At 49.5% G+C, this 23,905-nt stretch overlaps 1 protein-coding gene across 2 annotated transcripts in view; it reads right to left on the bottom strand.

Annotated features, from left to right (window-relative positions):
* Positions 1 to 23,905, bottom strand: part of slco3a1a (solute carrier organic anion transporter family member 3A1a) — a 301,651-nt gene that overhangs the window by 37,556 nt on the left and 240,190 nt on the right. For both annotated transcript variants that reach the window (XM_072470507.1, XM_072470508.1), the window contains exons 6-7: positions 18,273 to 18,471; positions 16,066 to 16,204 (exon numbers count right to left, since the gene is read on the bottom strand). In XM_072470507.1, the coding sequence (XP_072326608.1) occupies positions 16,066 to 16,204; positions 18,273 to 18,471 (338 nt within the window). The remainder of the gene's footprint in view (positions 1 to 16,065; positions 16,205 to 18,272; positions 18,472 to 23,905) is intronic.

Genomic DNA, 23,905 nt, shown 5'->3' with positions numbered 1-23,905 from the left:
CTGCAGAGAAGTCTCAAGACCCTGATGAATCTACAGTGAAAACCATTACAGACTGAAAGCAAAGAAATCAAACTGGAGGCCTAGATATGGACAGCACGGTAGCACAGTGGGTAGCACTGTTGCTTCACAGCTCCAGGGTCCCAGTTTCGATTCACGGCTTGGGTCACTGTCCGTGCGGAGTCTGCACGTTCTCCCCTGTGTGCATGGGTTTCCTCCGGGTGCTCCGGTTTCCTCCCACAAGTCCCGAAAGACTTTTAAAGTGAATTGGACATTCTGAATTCTCCCTCAGTGTACCCGAACAGGTGCCAGAATGTGGCGACAACAGTCTTTTCACAGTAATTTCATTGCAATGTTAATGTAAGCCTATTTGTGACAATAAAGGTTCTTATATTATTTTTAAAAATGTAACTGGAAGACATTCTTCTGAAACAGAGGGCGGATTCTCTGACCCCCCGCTGCCGGGTCGGAAAATCCCCGGTGGGAGCGCGTATCCCGCCCCGACGCCGGCTGCCGTATTCTTCGGTGCCGTTTTGCGGGCAGGGGCGGGATCGCCGCCACGCCGGTCGGGGGCCGTTGACAGCGGCCCCCCCCAGCGATTCTCCGCGCCCGATGGGCCGAGTGGCCATCCATTTTTGGCCAGTCCCGCCGGCGTGAATCACTCACCTCATGCACCGGTGGGACCTGGCAGGTGAGTATGCGTGGGCGGTCCTCGGGGGGGGGGGGGGGGGGGGGGGGCGCGGGGGATCCAACCCCACGGGGCCCCCACGGTGGTCTGGCCCACGATCGGGGCTCACCGATCTGCGGGCGGGTTTGTTTCGTGGAGGCACTTCTTCCTTCCACGCCGGGCCTCTGTAGGGTTGCGCCATATTGCCCGAGGGCCGGCGCGGAGAAGAGAACCCCCCACCCATGCACGAGAATACGCCAGCCGTTCCGCGCATGCGTGAACTCGCGCCGTCCCTAGCCCCCTAGAAAGGTGAGAATTCCTCACCTTGGGGGGCCGTTGATGCCGGAGTCGTTGGCGCCGGTTTTCCCGCCGGCGTGGGGACTTAGTCCCCAGAAGGGAGGATCCCGGCCCGAGACTCTTATCCTTTTCGTTTAGTATTTGTTACACCCTCTTTCCCCTCTGTTGTTGTCTGTCTTGTGTGTGTGTGTGTATAGAGGGTGGGCCGAGTTACCGAGGGGATGGGGTTAGAAATTAGATAATAATTAACCAGTTGCATTCACAGTCTATTTAATTATAGTTTTTGTTATTAATAAGTTAATTGTGTTTAAACTTACTAACCTGGTGACTGTAGTTATTGGGCAGTCAAGACTTCGGGTATTCTTAAAATGTGGAGTTGATTTCAATTGTGTTGTGACTCTGGGCCAAGTGGGGCTGGAGCTGTCTTCGCACTGCCCAGGGTATCGTAATGCTCTCTACTTCCTCAGTCAAGTGAACTTATTGCAGTGAGCACTCCACTGCTGTGGTAGGGTTCACCCAGCACAGACCAGGCTTTATTTAAAGTCACATTTCCCGAAACGGCCGATTCTGTAGCAGGGAGACAGTAGTCATGGCCTATTTTCTGGAGGACGAGTAAAACTGTGCGTGCCTAAAATAGGAGGGCTGAGGTTGGTCAAAATTGGGACTTGCTGGTTCATTATAATAACTGCGACCACAGCTGACATTAGTTGCATTTTAAGAGGTAGAGTATCGCTTTTTCCAGGACTGATTTGGTCCCCTTCCTTCGCTGGCGATGGAGATGATGTTTGGTTGGGGGGGGGGGGGGGGGGTTGGTTGCCTTTGGTGGCCTAAGAATCATAGAATTTACAGTGCAGAAGGAGGCCATTCGGCCCATCGAGTCTGCACCGGCCCTCAGAATGAGTACCTTACTTAAGGCTACCCTATCCCCATAATCCAGTAACCCCACCTAATCTTTTTGGACACTAAGGGCAATTTATCATGACCAACCCACCTAGCCTGCACATCTTTGGACAGTGGGAAGAAACTGGAGCACCCGGAGGAAACGCACGCACACACGGGGAGAACGTGCAGACTCCACACCGACAGCGACCCAAACATGGAATCGAACCTGGGACCCTGGAGCTATGAAGCAACAGTGCTAATCACTGTGCTACCGTGCCCGCTAAGGGATGCTTTGGACCTGGAATTAAACTCTTCCCTCCTCCTGAATCCACATGTAAATACCACAGTAAATAGAAATATATGTGATTGATGTATTTGCTCAGCTAGACCGTTTTCATCAAGGGGTACAAAAACAGACTGTAAATACTCCATTAGCATATGCAAGGTCCTTGATGCTTGCTTTAGTTTCAGGATGGCCGGCTGTTACTCGTCGAGCGAGGATCAATGTTGTGGTCACAGCTTTCTGTAAAATAAATTTAGAATACCCAATTCTTTTTTTTCCAATTAAGGGGCAATTTAGTATGGCCCATCCATCTACCCAGCATATCGTTGGGTTGTGGGGTGAGACCCACGCAGACACGGGGAGAATGTGCAAACTCCTCACGGACAGTGACCTGGGGCTGGGATCAAGCTCGGGTCCTCGGCGCCGTGAGGCAGCAGCGCTAACCACTGCGCCACCGTGCTGCCCTGGGGTCGCAACTGTTTATAATCTATATAAATGATTTGGGTTTGGAACCAAATGTAATATTTCCAAAATTGCTGATGACCAGTTGTGACGAGGATGCAAGGCGGCTTCAAGGGGGCTTGGATTGGCTAAGTGAGTGGGCAAGAGCATGGCCAATGGAATACAATGTGAATAAGTGTGGAATTATCCACTTTGAAATGTGGAGTATTCCTTAAATGTGAGAGGTTGGGAAGTGTTGATGTCCTAATGCACCTGCGTGTCCTTGTTTATCACGGAAAGCTAGCACGCAGGAGCAGCAAGCAATTGGGAAGACAAGTGATGTGTTGGCATCATCGCAAGGGGATTTGAGTACAGGAGTAAAGATGTCTTGATGCAACTAAGACCTGGAGTATTGTGTACAGTTTTGATCTCCTGTCTAAGGAAGAATATACTTGCCGTAGAGGGGGCGCAATGGCGGTTCACCAGACTAATCCCCATGTTGGCGGGATTGTTTTATGAAGAGAGGTTGAGGAATCTGGGCTTGTATTCTCCAGAGTTGTGAAGAGTGAGAGGTGATGTAATTGAAACTTACAAAATTCTAACAGGATTAGACGGGGTAGATTTTGAAAGAATGTACCCGATGGTGGGGGAATCCAGAACTAGGGGGGGTCATAGTTTGAGGATAAAGGGTAAACCTCTTAGGACTGAGGTGAGGAGAAATTTCTTCACCCAGAGAGTGGTGAATCTGTGGAATTCGCTACCACGGAAATTAGTTGAGGTCAAATTGTGTCATTTCAAAAAGGAATTAGATATAGCTCTTGGAGGGCAGCACGGTGGCGCAGTGGGTCAGCCCTGTTGCCTCGCGACGCTGAGGCCCCAGGTTCGATCACGGCTCTGGGTCACTGTCCGTGTGGAGTTTGCACATTCTTTCCGTGTTTGCGTGGGTTTCGCCCCCACAACCTAAAATGATGTGCAAGGTAGGTGGATTGAACACGCTAAATTGCCCCTTAATTGGAAAACAAACCGAATTGGGTACGCTAAATTTATTTTAAAAAAGATATAGCTCTTGGGGCTGAAGGGATCAAGAGATATGGGGAGAAGGAGGGATCAGGGCATTGAACTTGATGATCAGCCATGAGCATAATGAATGGCGGAGCAGGCTCGATGGGCCGAATGGCCTCCTCCTGCTTCCATTTTCTATGTCTCAGTGGGAGAGGGGGGGGGGCGGAATAATCCAACATTGGGAAGATCCCAACGATGGCGGTAATTTTCCCCAATCATAAGAACATAAGAACTAGGAGCAGGAGTAGGCCATCTGGCCCCTCGAGCCTGCTCCACCATTCAATGAGATCATGGCTGATCTTTTGTGGACTCAGCTCCACTTTCCGGCCCGAACACCATAACCCTTAATCCCTTTATTCTTCAAAAAACTATCTATCTTTATCTTAAAAACATTTAATGAAGGAGCCTCTACTGCTTCACTGGGCAAGGAATTCCATAGATTCACAACCCTTTGGGTGAAGAAGTTCCTCCTAAACTCAGTCCTAAATCTACTTCCCCTTATTTTGCCTTATTTTGAGGCTATGCCCCCTAGTTCTGCTTTCACCCGCCAGTGGAAACAACCTGCCCGCATCTATCCTATCTATTCCCTTCATAATCTTATATGTTTCTATAAGATCCCCCTTCATCCTTCTAAATTCCAATGAGTACAGTCCCAGTCTACTCAACCTCTCCTCGTAATCCAACCCCTTCAGCTCTGGGATTAACCTAGTGAATCTCCTCTGCACACCCTCCAGTGCCAGTACGTCCTTTCTCAAGTAAGGAGACCAAAACTGTACACAATACTCCAGGTGTGGCCTCACTAACACCTTATACAATTGCAGCAGAACCTCCCTAGTCTTAAACTCCATCCCTCTAGCAATGAAGGACTAAATTCCATTTGCCTTCTTAATCACCTGCTGCACCTGAAAACCAACTTTTTGCGACTCATGCACTAGCACACCCAGGTCTCTCTGCACAGCAGCATGTTTTAATATTTTATCATTTAAATAATAATCCCTTTTGCTGTTATTCCTACCAAAATGGATAACCTCACATTTGTCAACATTGTATTCCATCTGCCAGACCCTAGCCCATTCACTTAGCCTATCCAAATCCCTCTGCAGACTTCCAGTATCCTCTGCACTTTTTGCTTTACCACTTATCTTAGTGTCGTCTGCAAACTTGGACACATTGCCCTTGGTCCCCAACTCCAAATCATCTATGTAAATTGTGAACAGTTGTGGGCCCAACACTGATCCCTGAGGGACACCACTAGCTACTGATTGCCAACCAGAGAAACACCCATTAATCCCCATTCTTTGCTTTCTATTAATTAACCAATCCTCTATCCATGCTACTACTTTCCCCTTAATGCCATGCATCTTTATCTTATGCAACAACCTTTTGTGTGGCACCTTGTCAAAGGCTTTCTGCAAATCCAGATATACCACATCCATTGGCTTCCCGTTATCTACCACACTGGTAATGTCCTCAAAAAATTCCACTAAATTAGTTAGGCACGACCTGCCCTTTATGAACCCATGCTGCGTCTGTCCAATGGGACAATTTCCATCCACATGCCTCGCCCCTTAATGGTGGCAATTGGCTGCCCTCCACTGCTGGTGTGTACCTGCCTCTGTTAAGGATGCTCAGGCGGGAAGAGGTTGGACAGTGAAGCCAGTGCAGTGTGTTCACAGTTTGCTCCAATCTCACTTCCCCGAAAGCAGGAAGTTTGCGCCCAGGACCTTTCAAAATTGTTATGCAAGGAAAAGGAGAGTATTGTGGAAGCTGGAAATCTGAAATTAAAAAAGAGATAAAACGCTGGGAAAACTCAGTGGGCCTGGCAGCATCTCTGGAGAGAAACGCAGAATTAACCTTTTGAGTCCTTATGTGGTCCGTCTGAATGAATTTCTTCAGCCAGAAGGTGGTGAATCTGTGGAACTCTTTGTCGCAGAAGGCTATGGAGGCCAAATCAGTGTGTCTAAGGGATCAGGGGTTATGGGGAGAAGGCAGGAGAATGGGGATGAGAAAAATATCAGCCATGATTGAATGGCGGAGCAGACTCGATGGGCCGAGTGGCCTAATTCTGCTCCTATGTCTTATGACTCACGCGGACCCGAAACGTTAACTCTGTTTCTCCCTCTGCAGATGCTGCCAGACCTGCTGAGGATTTCCAGCATTTCCTGTTTTATAATCTTATTCTTCCAATTCCTCATTTTCCTTTCCAATTTCACTGGGAAAGCCGGTCCAACCCCTACCTTCATATGTCCCCATGTACATTCTTGGAAACCGTGGACTGCGTCTAGAGTGTGGGGAAGGTTGACTAATCTTCAGCCGCTGATCATTTTCCCCAATAAAAGGTTGTGAAGCGGAATGCAGCATGTTAAAGCCTTGTCGGCCTTTTACAAAGACTAGGAGTGAAAGTCACAGGCGCAGGCTGGCAGTGATTCTCTGCATATCATAGCTCCTTCCCATAGGTTTACCCAACAAAAGACGCACAGTGAGATCAACTCAACAAAGGAGAGCCATTCAGCTGAACTTATTACACGCTCTCCTTTATAAGTAACCCATTATGAAGCTGTCACCAGCAGAGACATGGAAATAATAGCCTTCAGGAGGGAATAGTCATTAATTATGTAAGCTAGCATCACTGATCATGATACCTCTCTAGCCCAAATAATTACAGAGTAGAGCTTCAGTTGAATATCTAAAACAAAGTCTGAGCAAAATCATTGTCAAATAAGCAGGTCAAAGGATAATTTTCTTGGCAAGTTCAAACCTGACCTTTCTACCTCGTGAGCTGGAGTACAAATCTAAACTCTTTTGTTGTGAAGTCGCACTGAAGTGCGGTCATCTCTATCTGCCACTGGGTCTCAACCTGGTTCTTGGGCCAGGGGTTTTTAGATGGTGGAGGTTCCCTCCCTGCCATCTGAGGGGTGGCGGCGAACGCACCCATCGCTGGTACTGACTGCCCCGCAGCCCTTTCACGCTCCAAGGTGCGTAGATTGGCTGAATGCGGGATTACTCCCCTTACTAGGGAGGACATCGCACCTCAGAACTATTGGCCAACCTCTCTATAATCCCACCTGCTGTGGACAGGCCTGGGACTGCAAGCATCGGAGTCTAGGGCGCAATCTACCGGCTGCCCCCCCCCCCCCCGCCCCCGTTCGATTCCTTTTCCGGGATCTACCCGGCTTGCCACGCCTCGTGAGTTCTAACGGGATCTCGTATAAGACCCCTTGGTCCTGGAGATCCTGCAGCTGCTGCTTGAGGCGGTCTTTGAGTGGCGCAGGGACTCTGCGAGGTGCGTGAATGACCGGGATGGCGTCTGGTTTGAGGCGAATTCGGTAGGTGTATGGCAGTGTTCCCATGCCCTCGAATGCCTCCTGGTTGTGGGCGAGGAGCGATTGGAGCTGTGCGTTGAACTCTGCATCCGGGAAGTCAGATGTGCCGTCTGGAGAGAGAGAGAGAGTCGACTCGTTCCACGGGTTGGAGACCCTTGCATGCCTGTGCGCCTAGCAGGGAGTCCTTCGATGAGCTGACTATCTCGAACGAGAGTGTGGCCGTGTGTGTGTTGTGTGTCACCTGGAGCTGGCAGGATCCCATAGCCGGGATAACGTTCCCGTTGTAGTCGACCATTTTGCACCGGGACGGCCGGATTGGTGGTCTGACCTTCATGGCGTATAAGGCTGACCATGCTATGAGGTTGGCGGAGGCGCCAATGTCCAGGCGGAAAGTGATCGGCGATCGGTTGACCGTCAGGGTGGCACACCATTCATCACCTGGATTGATTGTGTTGACTTGGTTCCCATCAATGACCGCAACCCGGAAGGCGTCTTGGTCATCTGTGTCATCGGTCTGGGTGTCGTAATGTAGAGGCTGAATGGTCCGCACATTCCTGCGAGGTTGTCGGAGATGTGGAAAATCGACAGGTTGAACTGCTCGACAGTAAGCAGCGTAGTGGCCCACCTTGCCACAGCGTAGGCATTGTCGGGTTTTTGCGGGACATTGCCCGTTTAAATGTGCAGCTCCACAGTTGCTGCACGTCGTGACGTCATGGCGTTCGTTGCGCCACTGCGCATGCGCAGTTCAGTCTTGCGTCGAGCGCGCCTGCACATCACATTCCTCAGTGTTGCCGTAGGTTTTGGCGCGCACAAGCGTAGGAGGCCTTGAAAAGCGCGCAAAACGGCCGCCCTCGTCCGGGCCACGGGCCGGGAGAAACTCAATCGCCTGGACCCTTTCGGCCTCGTGGGGCACCTGGCTCGCCGATCCGGTCGCGTAGGACCCCCTCCGCGCCGATTCGGTCGACTGAAATTGGGCATAGTGGCTAGTCGCGTTCTCGTGCAGGACACAGGCTTCAACTGCAGATGCTAAGGTTAGGCCTTTTATTTTTAAAAGCTGCTGGCGTAGGCTGCCCGAGGTAACCCCAAAAACGATCTGGTCCCGGATTATGGACTCTGAGGTGGTGTTGTAACCGCAGGACTGCACGTGTATGCGGAGATGCGTCAGGAATGACTGAAAGAGCTCATCCTTACCTTGCAGCCGCTGCTGGAAGACATACCTCTCAAAGCTCTCGTTGACCTCAACGTTGAAGTGTTGGTCGAGCTTGAGGAGGACTGTATCGTATTTAGATTTGTCCTCGCCTCCCGCGAACACCAGGGAGTTGTATACATGGATGGCGTGCTGACCTGCGGTGGTGAGGAGGATGGCGATCTTTCTTTTGTCCGAGGTGCTCTGTTTTTCGTTGGCTTCCAAAAAGAGTTTGAAGCGCTGCTTGAACAGCATCCAATTTACGCCAAGGTTCCCAGCGACTTGCAACGGCTGCAGTGTATTGACGGTGTCCATGGCGCAGGATGGCAGATTTGTGGATAGGTTTTAATTCACTTCTGGTACCATGAAGTGTTGTGTACTCTGAGACACAGACGAACCAACACGGTTGCGAATGGTACAACGCAGTTTTATTTCATTTAACTATTGACATAGTAAACTCTGGTACTCAGCACATGGTGACTGTCTGAGTGTCTGGCATGGAGGTCCTTGCCCTGAGCCGTCTCCTGCTGGACTGCCCAGGAAGTGTTGTGTTCCTTGTTTTGTACTGTGTATGCTCTTGTCTGTGATTGGCTGTCGTGTTGTGCGCTAATTGGTCCGTTGATCTGTCCATCATTATGTATGTGTGTATGTGCTGTGATGTTCACTTGAATATCATGACAGTGTCGCGATCTGAATCCCGCCCATTGAGGACGGGATCAGTATTTGGCAAATCTGCACATTAGAGTGAGGCAGCTAGTCTTACTCTAATATGTGCTTGCCTGATCTACTGAGGCTCTGGGATCTAACCGCTTTGCTTTGGAGACCTTTGGCAACTGCTGTTGAGTACAAGTCGCCACACTCTCAGGGGATCGGAAGCCCCCATGTGATTGCCCTCTGGGCAGGGTGGCACCTGGGCAACTTGGCACTGCCAGCCATTTTTTCCAGGGATTGGGCCTGGGGGTGCCCTGTTCATGTGGGGTGTGGGGCGGAGTCTATAGGTGAATTGGGGCTTTGGGGAGTTGGAGATCTGGCCAGCGGAACTCCTCTGTGCAGGAAACGGGACGAAGTGTGGCTCAGTGGGATGTTCCCCGCTGAGGCCCTGGATTGCAACAAAGTCCCATTAGAGAGTTTGGTCTTTCTTGGCGCTGTGCATGCTGGGAGACCCCCACCAGGAAACACCCGGCTAAACGGGCTTGGCACGGTACTCTGGTGCAATTTGGTTAGAGCGCGCCCCAGGGTTCTGAGAGTCCAGGAGCAGGTAAGCTTTGGGTAGGGGGGGGAAAGGGAGGTAATGTCTTGGGGGATCATGGGAAGAGATTAGGAGGGGCATAGGAGGGCAGAGGAAGCACCCTCATTGGCCAGACCTTTTGGGGGGGATAGTGGGTGGGGGGGATAGTGGGTGGGGGGGCACCCGATGTTAAAAGGAGGCCTTTATTAAAGGCGTTCACCTCCCCGTCCATCAATCTCCGAGCTGAAGTTTGAGCTGGATCATTTTTCGGTTTCTCCCTGAGCTCCTCTCACCAGCTTGGAAACTGAGGTTAGCTGGGAAATGGTCCTTAAGTGGTCATTAATTGGCCACTAGTGGGTTTCCAATGGAGCAAGGCCAGGGGGAGGTGGGCGGCTCAGCCTAGGCCTCAACGTAAAATTGCGGAGAGGTCAGAGTGACTGAGACTCCAGTGGGGAGGCCAAAGAATTTTACGAACAACCCTGGCTACAAACCCACCGGTAAGGGATCACCAAATTCTGCCCCTGGTCTCAATCCAGTCACTGGGGCTGGAATTTTGGGGTGTCATTTACCCTGCTAGCTGCTCCCCTCCCGCTCCAGAATAAAAAGTTAGTTGGAAGCCCGGCCATCAAACGGCCGGCTGCCTTGCAGCCATTTGACGTTGGAGGAAGCATTAATTGCCAAAGATCAAAATATTGAACTTTGAATATGTCCTGTAGATATTTAAAAATGGGCATACAAGCCCAAAGATGGCTGAGGATGGAAGAATTGCTGGTGTGTGATACTCTGAGGAACAATGGAATCAATTCCTGTTTCCAGACAAAGGCACTTCTAAAGCATGCCATCTCTGGTGGAGACAATGGGAGGTAATGGCAGATGAGTATAAACTCATCAAGAGTTATTCCAAGTGTAATGTGCAGACGGATTTGTGGATTTTGCCTTCCAGGAATGTACAAAGACTGGGATAAAAGCCAGCTGAAAGCTGACCGAAGTGTGTGTGTGAAAACGAGTTCTGGGGTGTTAGATTGTGTGACAAGCCAGCCAGCAGCACCACTCATATCCACCTCTCTCTCATTGTTAAAGTCAACCAAGTTCAGCGAAGCCCACAGCTGTAACAGGAAACCAAACTGCAGAACACGGAATCTCAAAACAACCTGCTGAAGTTAGAGCTACTGGAATCTCAAAACCGATTATTCACCTGCTGGAGTAAGAAAAGAAAGCCTGGTTAAATTGCTCGATTAAAACATAAATCCTGGGGCTGGGAAAGGGGGTCCACAAAGGGAGGGATCCTTTTATTTAACATGAATCTTGCTGCGACCAGCAGAGGGTTTGAATAAAGAAAGGGAGCCAGTTCATCCCTCTTCACCTGGGGAGTAACAATTTGGGATACCCCAGCACGAGGTAACAAATTGAGGGTTCTTGCCCGGGTTGACAAATTTGGGCACCTCACCTTGATTACGACAATTACTGAGCTAGATTATCCCTTTCTTTGTGGAATCATTCTGCCTGCAAACTGGCTGGTATGTTTCCTACATAACAACAGTGACAATTCTTCCAAAGTACTCCAGTTGCTGTAAAGCACTTTTTGCATATCCTGTGCTTGTGAAAGATGCCACATGAGCCCAGGGCTGCTTTCAATATTTAGCAGACCGTTCAATCAATTTCTGAATGATTACACGGCTGTGAAGTGGCTTTTGATTTTTGCAGTGTCCAAGGCGCTACATGAATGCAATGTAGTTGTTGTTGTTACTGCAGAACTTTTGGTAACAGCTGGCACACAACAGGCAGACTGATGGTTAGTAACCTCCCATCTGAATTTTGAGATGATCGTTCAGCTTCCAGGCCAGGAGCTGACATTATCCTTTAACAATTCTTTGACCTTGGCTAATCAGTATTCCTGCATGCTGCAGAATACTAATACATTGTATTATCAACAATGCATGTCTACTGTCTGAAGCAGGCAGCGTGAAAAGAAAATGAAGTATTTTAGTTAATGATAGAGACAAAGAGAATAATTTCTTCATGCCAAGGTTTCACACAGCTGCAATTTAATATAAAATGGCTCATTAATTTTCTGATTATGTGCGAATATAATTTTATAATCATAAATGAATACCGGCCTAGAGAGACAGAATGACAGCCAGGAGAGACCGAGGTACCCAAGAGTCATGATTAAAATCTCATCTGTGCATAAAAATAGACAAATACGTGATTTTGTTTTCTAAGCTTCCATTTGTAACCTGATCCATTCAGATATCAAAGCCAGTCGCACTATCTGATGTTATTCAGTAGCTCTTTGGTTTTTTGCTAAATTGGGAGACCACAGTTTAGACATTAATGTGTAAGATATTAATATTAATGCTAAGATATTAATATTAATGCATAAGATATTATAATTAATGTGCAAGTTATTAACACATTTGGATTAATGCAATCATATCAGTTTATCCATTGTTTTTAAATGAGCAATAACAGACTATTTTGAACAGATAATCAGCTCTGTTACATGGAATTTGCAGCACATCAACGGGCCCTTCAGCCAGTGTTTATGCTCTACAGCAGCCGTGTCGCACTCTGTTTTGTATTGCCCGACCGGAACTTTCTATTCCTTTCTCCCTCATGTACGTAGCGAGCTTGGCATTAAAGGCATAAAACGGCCAAGTAAAAGAAGATAAAGATTTGAATGTATATAGTTCCTTGGTGAGGCCAGACCTGCAGTATTGGGTGAATGAGGTTTTGGTCTTCCTATCCCAAGAAAGGATATACTTGCCATGGAGGGGGTGCAGCGGAGGTTCACTAGGCTAATACCGGAGTTGGCGGGACTGTCCTATGAGAGGATATTTGTTCGACTGGGTCTGTATCCACTAGCCATGATTTGGAGATGTCGCCGTTGGACTGGGGTGGGCACAGTAAGAAGTCTTACAACACCAGGTTAAAGTCCAACAGGTTTGTTTGGAATCACTAGCTTTCGGAGAGTAGCTGCTTCATCAGGTGAGTGACTCACTTGATGAAGGAGCTACGCTCCGAAAGCTAGTGATTCCAAACAAACCTGTTGGACGTTAACCTGGCGTTATAAGGCTTCTTCCTGTATCCACTAGAATTTAGAAGGATGAGAGGCGATCTGATTGAAATGTATAAAATTCTAACAAGGCTGGACAGACTGGATGCAGGGAGGATGTTTTCCCTGGTTGGGGAATCTAGAACCAGCAGACACAGTCTCAGGATACAGGGTCGACCATTTAGGACTGAGATGAGGAAATATTTCTTGACTACTGAAAGGGTAGTGAACCAGTGGAATTCTCAACCACAGAAGGCAGTGGAGTCCAAGCCACTGAATGCATTCAAGAAAGAGATAGATAATCTTTTAGATTTTAAGGACATCAAAGGGTATGAGGAGAAAGTGGGAATATGGCATTGAGATGAGGATCAGGCTCGAAGGGCCGAATGGCCTACTCTTGCTCCTAATTACCATGTTTCACGACTTCAGGACATCCCATTGGGCCTTGCAGCCAATGAAGTACTTGCGAGGTGTAGTCACTGATATACATGTGAGAAAGGTGGCAGCCAATTTGCTCACAGAAAACTCCCACTAAAAAGCAACGTAACAATGATTAAATAATCTTTTATTTAGTGATGTTGGCTTTGGGGGTAAGTATTAGCCATGATCTTTGGGGGAGGGCGCCCCCATTTTCCGGAGGTCCCCTGCTTTTCTTTGAACAGGAGCATGACATCTCTTACATCCATCTGATAGGCAAGATGGAGCTTAGTTTAAAACTTCATCAGTTAACCAAATAACATCTTGTACCTTTTGCATCCAGCACATATCTGTCACAATAGGTATGCTATACATGTTTCCCACCTCGAAAAGTATTTGGGTCCACTTCCTGGTGCTTGCGTATTGGCCTCTAAATTGGCCTCAGGAATTCATAAGGAGTTTTCCTTTCCTGAACTGCCAGAGGAATACTTGAGATGTTATCTTAAAAGGATAGGGCAGATTAAGCAAAGCTCAGTGTTGGCACTGAGACATACATATATAGAAGATAGGAGCAGGAGGAGGCCTTTTGGTCCTTCGAGCCTGCTCTGCCATTCATCACGATCACGGCTGATCATCCAACTCAATAGCCTAATCCTGCTTTCTCCCCAGAGCCTTTGATCCCATTCTCCCCAAGTGCTATATCTAGCTGCCTCTTGAATATATTCAAAGTTTTAGCATCAACTACTTCCTGTGGTAATGAATTCCACAGGCTCACCACTCTTTGTGTGAAGAAATGTCTCCTTATATCTGTCCAAAATGGTTTACCCTGAATCCTCAGACTGTGACCCCTGGTTCTGGACACACCCATCATTGGTAACATCTTCCCTGCATCTACCTTGTCTAGTCCCGTTAAAATGTTATAAGTCTCTATGAGATCCCCCTCATTCTCCTGAACTCCAGCGAGAACAATCCTAACCTAGTCAATCTCTCCTCATATGACAGCCCCGCCATCCCTGGAATCAGTCTGGTAAACCTTCGCTGCACTCGCTCGAGAGCAAGAACATCCTTCCTCAGAGAAGGAGACCAAAACTGCACACACTACTCCAGGTGTGGCCTCACCAAGGCCCTGTACAATTGCAGCAACACATCCCTGCTTCTATACTCGAAACCTCTCGCAATGAAGACCAACGTACCATTAGCCTTCTTTACTGCCTGCTGCACATAGGGGCTGATTTAGCACAGTGGGTTAAACAGCTGGCTTGTAATGCAGAACAATGCCAGCAGCCTGGGTTCAATTCCAGTACCGGCCTCCCCGGACAGGTGCCGGAATGTGGCGACTAGGGGCTTCTCACAGTAGCTTCATTGAAGCCTACTTGTGACAATAAGTGATTATTATTACCTGCATGCTTACCTTCAGCGACTGGTGCACAAGGACACCAAGGTCCCGCTGCACACTCCCCTCTCTCAATTTACAACCATTCAGGTAGTAATCTGCCTTCCTGTGTTTGCTTCCAAAGTGAATAACCTCACACTTATCCAAATTATACTGCACCTGCCATTGATTTGCCCACTCGCTCAACCTGTCCAGATCTTGCTGTAGGATCCCTGCATCCTCGTCACAATTCACCCTCCTGCCTAACTTGGTATCATCTGCAAACTTTGAGATATTACATTTTGTTCCCTCATCCAAATCATTAATATATATTGTGAATAGCTGGGGTCCCAGCACCGATCACTGTGGTACCCCACTAGTTATTGCTCGCCAATTTGAAAAGGACCCGTTAATCCCTACACTTTGTTTCCTCTCTGCCAACCAGGTTTCTATCCACCTCAATATATTTCCCCCAATCCCATGTGCTCAAATTTTGCACAATAATCTCTTATGCAGGACTTTGTCAAACGCCTTCTGAAAGTCCAAATATACCACATCGACTGGCTCCCCCTTGTCGACTGTACTGGCTACCTCTTCAAAGAATTCCAACAGATTTGTCAAGCATGATTTTCCCTTCATAAATCCTTGCTGACTCTGACTGATCCTGCCACTGCTTTCTAAATGTTCCGCTATAAAGTCCTTGATAATGGATTCAAGCATTTTCCCCACTACCGATATTAGGTTTACTGGTGTATAATTCCGTGCTTTCTCTCTACTTCCTTTTTTGAATATAGGAGTGACGTGAGCTACCCTCCAATCTGCAGGGACAGTTCCAGAGTCTATAGAATCCCGGAAGATGACCACCAATGGCCCACTATTTCCAGAACAGCAGACACTGCAGCTGTAGCCCTTGTGGATAGACCATCATGAGCAACATCATTGAGAACGACCGCATCCATTCCAGGTGACAGTATTCCAGGGTCTCAAGCAGAACCTGAACAGCCCCATCTTTTTACAAGTTACCATCTGTACTGTCACTGGTGCCTCTCCATTTTCCCTTCATATGTTGGGGGCGATTCTCCGAGCCCCGCGCCGGAGAATCGCCGCAACCGCACCACGACGCCGGCGCGGGATTCTCCGAGGTGCGGAGAATCGGCGGCATTTGCGCCGGTGCGTTTGGCATGGCGCCGGCTGCGGGCCGCTGGAAACGGCGGGGCCACCGATTCTCCGGCCCGGATGGGCCGAGCGGCTGCTCGGATACGACAGAGTCCCGCCGGCGCCGTTCACCCCTGGTCATGGTCGATGTCGGCGGGAACTCTGCGCGAACGGTCGGGGGGGGGGGGGGGTGGGGGGGTGGTGAGGGGGGCTCCGTCCCTGGGGGGGGCCTCCGATGGGGTCTGGCCCGCGATCGGGGCCCACCGATCGACGGGCTGGCCTCTCCACCCCCCCGGGCTTACTTCCCTGCGCGGCCGGCCCTGAACACCGACGCCATGTTGAGTCGGGGCCGGCGCGCTAAGGAAGCCCCCCGCACATGCACAAGTTGGCGGGGGGTTGGCGTGGCGCCCATTTGGCTCCGGGAAAGGAGGCTGGAGCGGCGTGAACCGCTCCAACGCCGTGCTGGCCCCCCTGTGGGAGACAGAATAGGTCGTACCCGGGCCCGGTTCGCGCTGTCGTGGAACGCGATGGCGTTCACGTTAGTTTTCATTTTGTCTTAATTCCGTTTAATCTGTACACTGGCAATTTGAGGAGTTAGAAAAGGTAGTGGGTACCTTTCAAATTGTACTGGCCCTAAGAACCTGTAATTTAGAGGCTTGTAACACACTTTGCACTGTACATTACACACATTAACTCTCACCATATTGGAGCAGCCAGCAAAACATGAAGACAGGTAGGTAATTCCATCAGATCCACAAACAGGACTATAAGTGGCCGTCTTGCAGTCGCAATCACTATTGCAGGGAGCGTAAGGGTCCAGATCTGTACCCGAGGCAGATCTGCAACAGAAAGAAGAAAATTCCAACATCCTGGCAGCGATTAGGTTGAGCAGAAAAGCCCCCAGCCTGAGCTGTAGGAAAAGTGATGCGCCCTCACCCTGGTACCTCCAACTTCAGGGGCGGGATTCTCCGACCCCCCGCCGGGTCGGAGAATCGGCGGGGGGGGCGGCGTGAATCCCGCCGCTCCGATGCCGGCTGCCGATTTCTCTGGCGCCGGTTTTCGGGTGGGGATCGTACCGCGCCTGTCAGGGGCCTTTGGCAGCGGTCCCCCCCGGCAATTCTCCGGTCCCTGATGGGCCGAATGGCTGCCCGTTTTCGGCCAGTCCCGCCGGCGTGAAATAGACAAGGTCCATATCGGCGGGACCTGGCTTGGGGGGCAGTTCGCGGGGTCCTCATGGGGGCGCAGGGGGTTTCCGGCCCCGGCCCCCACGATGGCCTGGCCCGCGATCGGGGCCCACTGATCTGCGGGCGGGCCTGTGCTGTGGGGGCACCCTTTCCCTCTGTGCCGACCTGTGTAAGGCTCCGCCATGGCTGGCGCGGAGAAGGAACACGCCCGCGGAATGCCCGCCGATTGTGGGAGAATCCCGGCCAAGATTCACCTTGTGTTTAAACCCTTTCAAGGTTCCAACCATCTACCTCTCAACCCACCGGAATTCCCTATTCCTCCTGGCCTTGTCTGCATTTGTCCCACCATTGGTGGCCACGACTTCAGCTGTCTAGACCCCACATTCTGGATTTCCCTCCAAAACCCCTTGAGCTAAAACGGGGTGCTACCGAGTCCAATTTCTCAGCCTATTTATCAAACACAACTTTCCTTTTCTGGACCCAGATGGAATAAAGCTTAAATTAATTTTGAGCAAGTTGCAAAGTTTAATTTCAAAACATTATTTTCAATTTTTTAAATAAATATTTTTATTAGCTTTTTCAAATTTTTTTTACATGAATTATATTGCACATATTTAACTAACATTTAACAATCCCTTCCTCAAACTCGAAAACAATTAATTAACTAACTAACTTTTAGCTGCCGGCTGAGGTTAATTCCTTAAAGTGAAATAAGAACGGATGCCATCATTTATGAAACCCCTCCTCATTCCCTCTTAAACTAAATTTAACCTCCTCAAGGCTTAGAAACAGCATTACATCCCCCAGCCATATTGAGGCATAGGATGGAGAAACTGACCTTCAAGCCAAGAGGATCCGCCTCCTCACCACCAGCGAGGCAAGGGCTAAGACACAATCATAGAATTTACAGTACAGAAGGAGGCTATTTGGCCCAGCGAGTCTGCACGGTTTCTTGGAAAGAGCACCCTGCTTAAGCGCAGGCTTCCATCCTATCCCCGTAACCCAGTAACCCGACCTAACCTTTTTTGGACACGGAGGGGCAATCTAGCGTGGTCAATCCACCTAACCGTCACATCTTTAGACTGTGGGAGGAAACCGGAGCACCCGGAGGAAACTCTACACAGACAGTCACCCGAGGCTAGTATTCGACCTGGGACATTGGAGCTGTGAGGCAATAGTGTTAACCACTGTGCCACCGCTCCGCCCCTATCTGGAGCTCCGGCTTGTCACCAATCGAATGTCCACATTACTCCTCCTTGGGTTTAATACCAAATCATTCGGAAGTTAGTGGATCTCCAGTGGTGTTCCACACAGTGCAGCGAATATAGTCCCACTCTTGCTTGTATGACGATGATGCTGTTGCTACCTGTCTTTGCACACCTGCTCTGTCTCGGTTGACGTTTTTGCCTCTTTGGCCTGTGCTGCTTCCCCCTTCCCATGGAAAGTATTTAATCCACACTCTGTCCTCGCAAGTGACAATCTGCACTTTAACCTAGCACTCTCCCTATTTCAATTCCGGCCTTCAAACTGTGGAGGACATCACTAAGCAAACACGCAATTTCCTTGCAAGACATTCTTGTCTACTTTTTCTGACCCAAATCTAAGAAAAAGAAAGAAAACTGCAGCCCAAAATCGCCCCCCGCCCTAAAAAAAAATCATTAGCTCTAACAACGGGTCAAAGCCCGTCGCAATAGCTTTCACACATTAAAATTATTGTACTCACGAGTTTTTATAAGGAACGGTGACCCCAGCTATGGGTCCAGTGTCGCATCCCAGGAAGAGGAAGGAAATGTAGCATGCAGTGGACACGAGGTTAACCAACATGGCCATTCGAATGGCACCCAGAGGAGTCAAGCTGAGCTTCTTCACCAGAAGTCCTCCGAGGAAGATGCCCAGACATGCACAGGGTATGGCCGTCATTCCTGTGGGACAGGAAGAAGAAGACAAATTAAACAGCCAGTGGACAGACATAGCTGGTTACTACATGTGCCAACAACTTACTGCGTCTTTAACAGAGAACATTTCCCCACACTGCCCACTGGTGCTTTACAAAGTTTAAAAAAAATTTTTTTTTTTTAAATTCTCCTCCTTTTTCACATTTTCTCCCACATTTACACCCATCAACAATAAACAATAATCCGCAAGATATGTCAATCCCCAAAATAACAACGATCCCATCTACCCACCAACCCCCAAACCTCAACCCGCATGTTTACATAAACAAATGACAAAAAGGAATCAGGGATTACCCGTAGTCACCCTTAATCTACACAGCTCCCCACCCCCCCCCCCCACCCCCCCAACCAACGGCATCCAGCCTCTGAGAGAGTACCGTACATGATACCCCAGAGTTGTACCCCCCCCCCCCCCCAAAGTCTCCAGCTCCTCCCGTCCACTGCCTCTTGTAAAACTCCTCCCCCTACCCTCGGTTCCTTCCCCCCCAACTTTCCACCCCGGCTAGACCACTCTGACCCCGTTCTGTCAGGCTCCGATGGCCGCAGCCCCTCCCCCCACCTCACTCCCATTCACTGGCCGGCTTAAACCGGCCAGCGTGGAGGCCCCCGCCTGGGTCCCTTTCCCCCTTGCCTGGCCCTAGGAAAGCCCAAAGATCCCCTTTTAGCACACAAACCCCGCATATCCACCTACACACCAAAGAGCCCTCATTTCAAGTGAAAGTCCCGTCCCTTCCCTTGTCCAAATATATACAACATTGGCTCCTTTAGCCTCTACACCCGCGCGCACTGATACAAAAAAGAAGAAAATACAGTCATGAGGTTACATCGGCACATGGCCATTCCTCAATTTGTCAGTTCTGCCACAGTCCTTCTGCCTTCGCAAACTCCTCCGCTGCTTCCGCCGTTCCAAAATAAAAGTCCCTGAGCTTGTAAGTCACCCTCAGCTTCGCTGGATATACAATGCCGCACTGCACCTTGCTAATGTACAGTGCCCTCTTCACCCGGTTGAAGGCAGCCCGCCTCCTCGCCAGCTCCACCGTAAAGTCCTGGTATACACGTATACCAGCTCCAGCCCACTGCACCACCCGCTTCTGCTTGGCCCAGCTCAGGACCTTCTCCTTCACCCTGTACCTACAGAAGCACAGAGTCACTGCCCTTGGCGGCTCACTCGCCTTTGGTACAGGCCTCCTAACCGATGAGCCCGATCCAGTTCATATCGGGAGGGATCCTCCCCCTCCCCCAATAGTTTTGGTGCTTTACAAAGTTGTGATCAAAATAGAACAATAGAATCATAGAATTATGAAACATAGTGTCGTGTTAGGTACACTGGTCTAACACTGGCTGCAACTGGATGCAGCTTAGATCAGAAAGATACTCCAGACCTTGAAGTTAGTTCAATCAGGTTTATTGAACTAATAGCACAGTTAGCACAGTTCTCTGTGAGTTCGACTCTCTGTTAACTTAAGTGTGGTTACTCTGTCTGACTGAACCAGACTAGCTCTTAGCCACGTGGTGGAGATGTGAGATTGTGACAACACCCTTGACTGACTCTCTAGATGTTCATCAGTGGAAAGAGGCGGAGTGTGAGTGCCTCGTGTCTTTTATAGACAGATCCCACCCCTGAGTGTCCTGCCTGCTTATTAGTCATGTCCTGTTCTCTGTGTCCATTAGCTGCTTGTCTGTATATCATTATGTGTGTGTCTGCATATCATGACACATAGAATTTACAGTGCCGAAGAAGGCCATTTGGCCCATCGATTCCGCACTGACACGTGGAATGAGCACCCTACTTAGGCCCACACCTCCACCCTATCCTCGTGACCCAGTATCCCCACCTCACCTTTTTTGGACACTAAGGGCAATTTAGCATGGCCAATCCACCTAACCTGCACATCTTTAGGGACTTGTGGGAGGAAACCCGGAGCACCCGGAGGAAACCCACGCAGACACGGGGGGAACGTGCAGACTCCGCACAGACAGTGACCCAAGCCGGAAATCAAACCTGGGACCCTGGAGCTGTGAAGCAACAGTGCTAACCATTGTGCTACCGTGCCGCCCAATAACATTGAAAATAAAACAAAATCGCATTTAAACATCTTTAAATGAGTTAGTTTTGAAAGTACCGAGAATCTGAAATTAAAAACGGGAAATGGCGGAAAATCCCGGCAGGTCTGGCGGCAGGTGGGGAGAGAGAAACATGAGTTAACGTTTCGGGTCCGCATGGCTCTGCTTGTCATAAGGATCGGAACGTTAACTCTGTTTCTTTCTCCACAGATGCCGCCAGTCCTCCCGGGTTTTTCCAGCATTTTCTAGTTTTGAAGTGTTTCTTTCGTCCAGGCAAATGGAGTAGCTACTCTCTGTCAGCGCCGTCACATGAACAGTCAGGGGATTAATGAATGTTTTAGCAGCAGTGGTTCAAAGAGAAATAATGACCAGAACACCAGGAGAACTTCAAAAACCATCTTAGGATTCTCAGCTTCCACCAAACAATCTTGATTCTCATTGATTAATGTCTCATCAGGTGACGGGATCTCTGGCAATGCGGCTCTCAGTCCTGTGGTCAATCTAGATTGGGCTGCACGGTAGCACCGTGGTTAGCACTGTTGCTTCACGGCTCCAGTCACAGTCACAGTCTGACGATAAGGGGTGGACCATTTAGGACAGAGATCAGGAGAGATTTCTTCACCCAGAGAGTGGTGAGTCTGTGGAATTCGCTACCACAGGAAGTAGTTGAGGCAAATGTTTTCAAGATGGAATTAGATATAGCTCTTGGGGCGAAAGTGATCAAAGGATATAGGGGGAAAGAGGGAGCAGGTCCTGAGTTGGATGATCAACCAAGATCATGATGAATGGCAGAGCAGACTCGAAGGGCTCAATGGCCTGTTCCTGCTCCGATTTTCTATGATTCAAACCCCACCACAGCAGCTGGTAGAATTTAAATTCAGTTAGAAACCTGCAATTGAAGGTCTCAGTAATGGTGACCATGTCTCTTTGGAGAAGGAAAATTTGCCACTCTTACCTGGCCTGACCTACACGTGACTCCAGACCCAGAGCAATGTGGTTAACTCTTAACTGAGCTCTGAAATGGCCCGAGCGAGCCACTTAGTTCAAGGGCAGTTAGGGAAGGGCAACAAAACTGGCCTTGCCTACATCCTAGGGAAGTTGGGACAGCAGAATTGCCCTCAGTGACTCTGGCTGAGGATGAGGAGGGATATCCAACCAGGACTGCTGTTCCCATTCACTATCCAATGGAAAATCCATGTGAAACGCGGGAATACAGATGTCTATATGTCCTCACCGTAACAATTCTCAACCCGTACAAGTGGCAGTGACCCAAGGAACCTAAATTGTGATACAGACCATCCTCCTTATACCCCATTCATCTGTTCCTTTGTTTCAAATCTCCACGTTCCACTGTCACTACTTTGATCCCTGGCCGGGATTCTCCCCTCCCCGGCGGGGCGGGGGGTCCCGGCGGGATGGAGTGGCGTGAACCACTCCGGCGTCGGGCCGCCCCAAAGGTGCGGATTTCTCCGCACCTTTAGGGACCAAGCCCTCACCTTGAGGGGCTAGGACCGCGCCGGAGTGGTTGGCGCGCCGCCGGCCGGCGGGAAAGGCCTTTGGCGGGAAGTCCGCGCATGCGCAGGAGCGTCAGCGGTGGCTGACGTCATCCCCGCGCATGCGCAGGGGGTGGGTCGCTTCCGCATCGGCCATCGCGGAGGCTATGGTCGAGGCGGAAGGAAAAGAGTGCCCCCATGGCACAGGCCCACCCGCAGATCAGTGGGCCCCGATCGCAGGCAAGGCCACTGTGGGGGTACCCCCTGGGGCCAGATCACCCCGCCCCCCCCCCAGGACCCCGGAGCCCCGCCCGTGCTGCCAGTCCCGCTGGTAAGGTAGGTGGTTTGATTCACGCCGGCGGGACTGGCATGACAGCAGCGGGACTTCGGCCCATCGCGGGCCGGAGAATCGCCGGGAGAGGGGTGCCCGCTGACCGGCGCGACACGATTCCCGCCCCCATCGAATTTTCAGTGCCGGAGAATTCGGCGGCCAGCGGGGGCGGGATTCACGCTGCCCCCCGGTGATTCTCCAACCCAGCGGGGGGTCGGAGAATCCCGCCCACTGTCCTCTATTCATCTTTCCCCTCAACCCAAACCGACTCCCCCTCCCTCCACCCCAGTCAACTTCTGCTCTCCACTCAATTCCATTCCGATATTACAGGAAAGAGGGAGAGAAAAGAACAGGAGCAGATCACGAGAAGGAGAGAAATGATGAATAGAGATTGAAGAGAACGGGTGAGTAGAGAATTAGAGGAGGGTAAGAGAGAGTGCGAGTGAGGCTAGCTGAGGAGTCTCTTCTGGGTTTGTGGGAAGCTTAAGATCTGGTAACTCTGTTATGGGCCAGGATTTAGAGAACCCCAAAGTGTATCATGGAGTTCACCAGACCCACAACTTTTAATAGATTGTGGTATGGGGAGCACACGGCCCACTCTACAGGTGTGGTACAGCAGAAATGGAAAAGTATTTTTGAAAGTAAAACAATGTTTCTTCTATGAACTCAAGTTAACCTTTTTAAAACATACAGTGAATATCTTAGCAACCATTAATTCAAATACAACCCCCAAAGAATACAACACTAAGTAATGCGTACACTGTCCTTTTAACATCCATAAGACTTAAAAACAAAACCTTTAACGGAAGCACATTAGGTTAAAGTCACTACTGTTATTAGTTTTAAATCACCAGGATCGATTTACAGTCTTTAGATTACAGAGAGAGATTCATACATCTTCTGGCTGTGACTGCAGCTATCCAGGTCTGAAAACGAAACTAAAACACACCCTGCAGCCTGCTCAAAAACGAAAGTAAAAAGCTGACAGACAGCCCAGCTCCACCCACTCTCTAACATCACTGCAGTAATAAACACCCATTTCTTAAAGGTACTCTCACTACAGATATTTATCTACACACCCATTTATAAACACCCATTTCTTAAAGGTACTCTCACATGACAACTCTGTGATAGGATAATGCATTGCTAGAAATATTCATGTGAGAGAAAGGAATTGAGGGCCATGTGGATGGGGTGAGATGATGTAAACAGAGAGGGAGGGGCCTTTGGTAGAGCATAAACATTGTGAAATTCATGAGACAGAAGCAGTTATATATTCAGCCAGAGACATCTATTATTCCCCTCCTAGCAGACTCACTCTGTTGGTACTTGTGTGTATGGTAGCCTCAAGTAGACAAAATGCAGAATGCAGTTGTCAATACAAAATAAACACCAGCAGAGGTGAAGCTGTGCCATCAATTTTATGTAAAAGGGAATGAATGAGGGGAGAGAATTTGTAGTTTGATGGGGAATGAAACAGAAACAAAAGGGCAAAAACACAGCAGGAAGGCAG

The sequence above is a fragment of the Scyliorhinus torazame genome, chromosome 12 (genome assembly GCF_047496885.1).
Source record: "Scyliorhinus torazame isolate Kashiwa2021f chromosome 12, sScyTor2.1, whole genome shotgun sequence".
NCBI lineage: Eukaryota > Metazoa > Chordata > Chondrichthyes > Carcharhiniformes > Scyliorhinidae > Scyliorhinus > Scyliorhinus torazame.
Note: the sequence above shows the minus strand (reverse complement) of the source record. Positions and strands in the feature narration are given on the sequence as shown.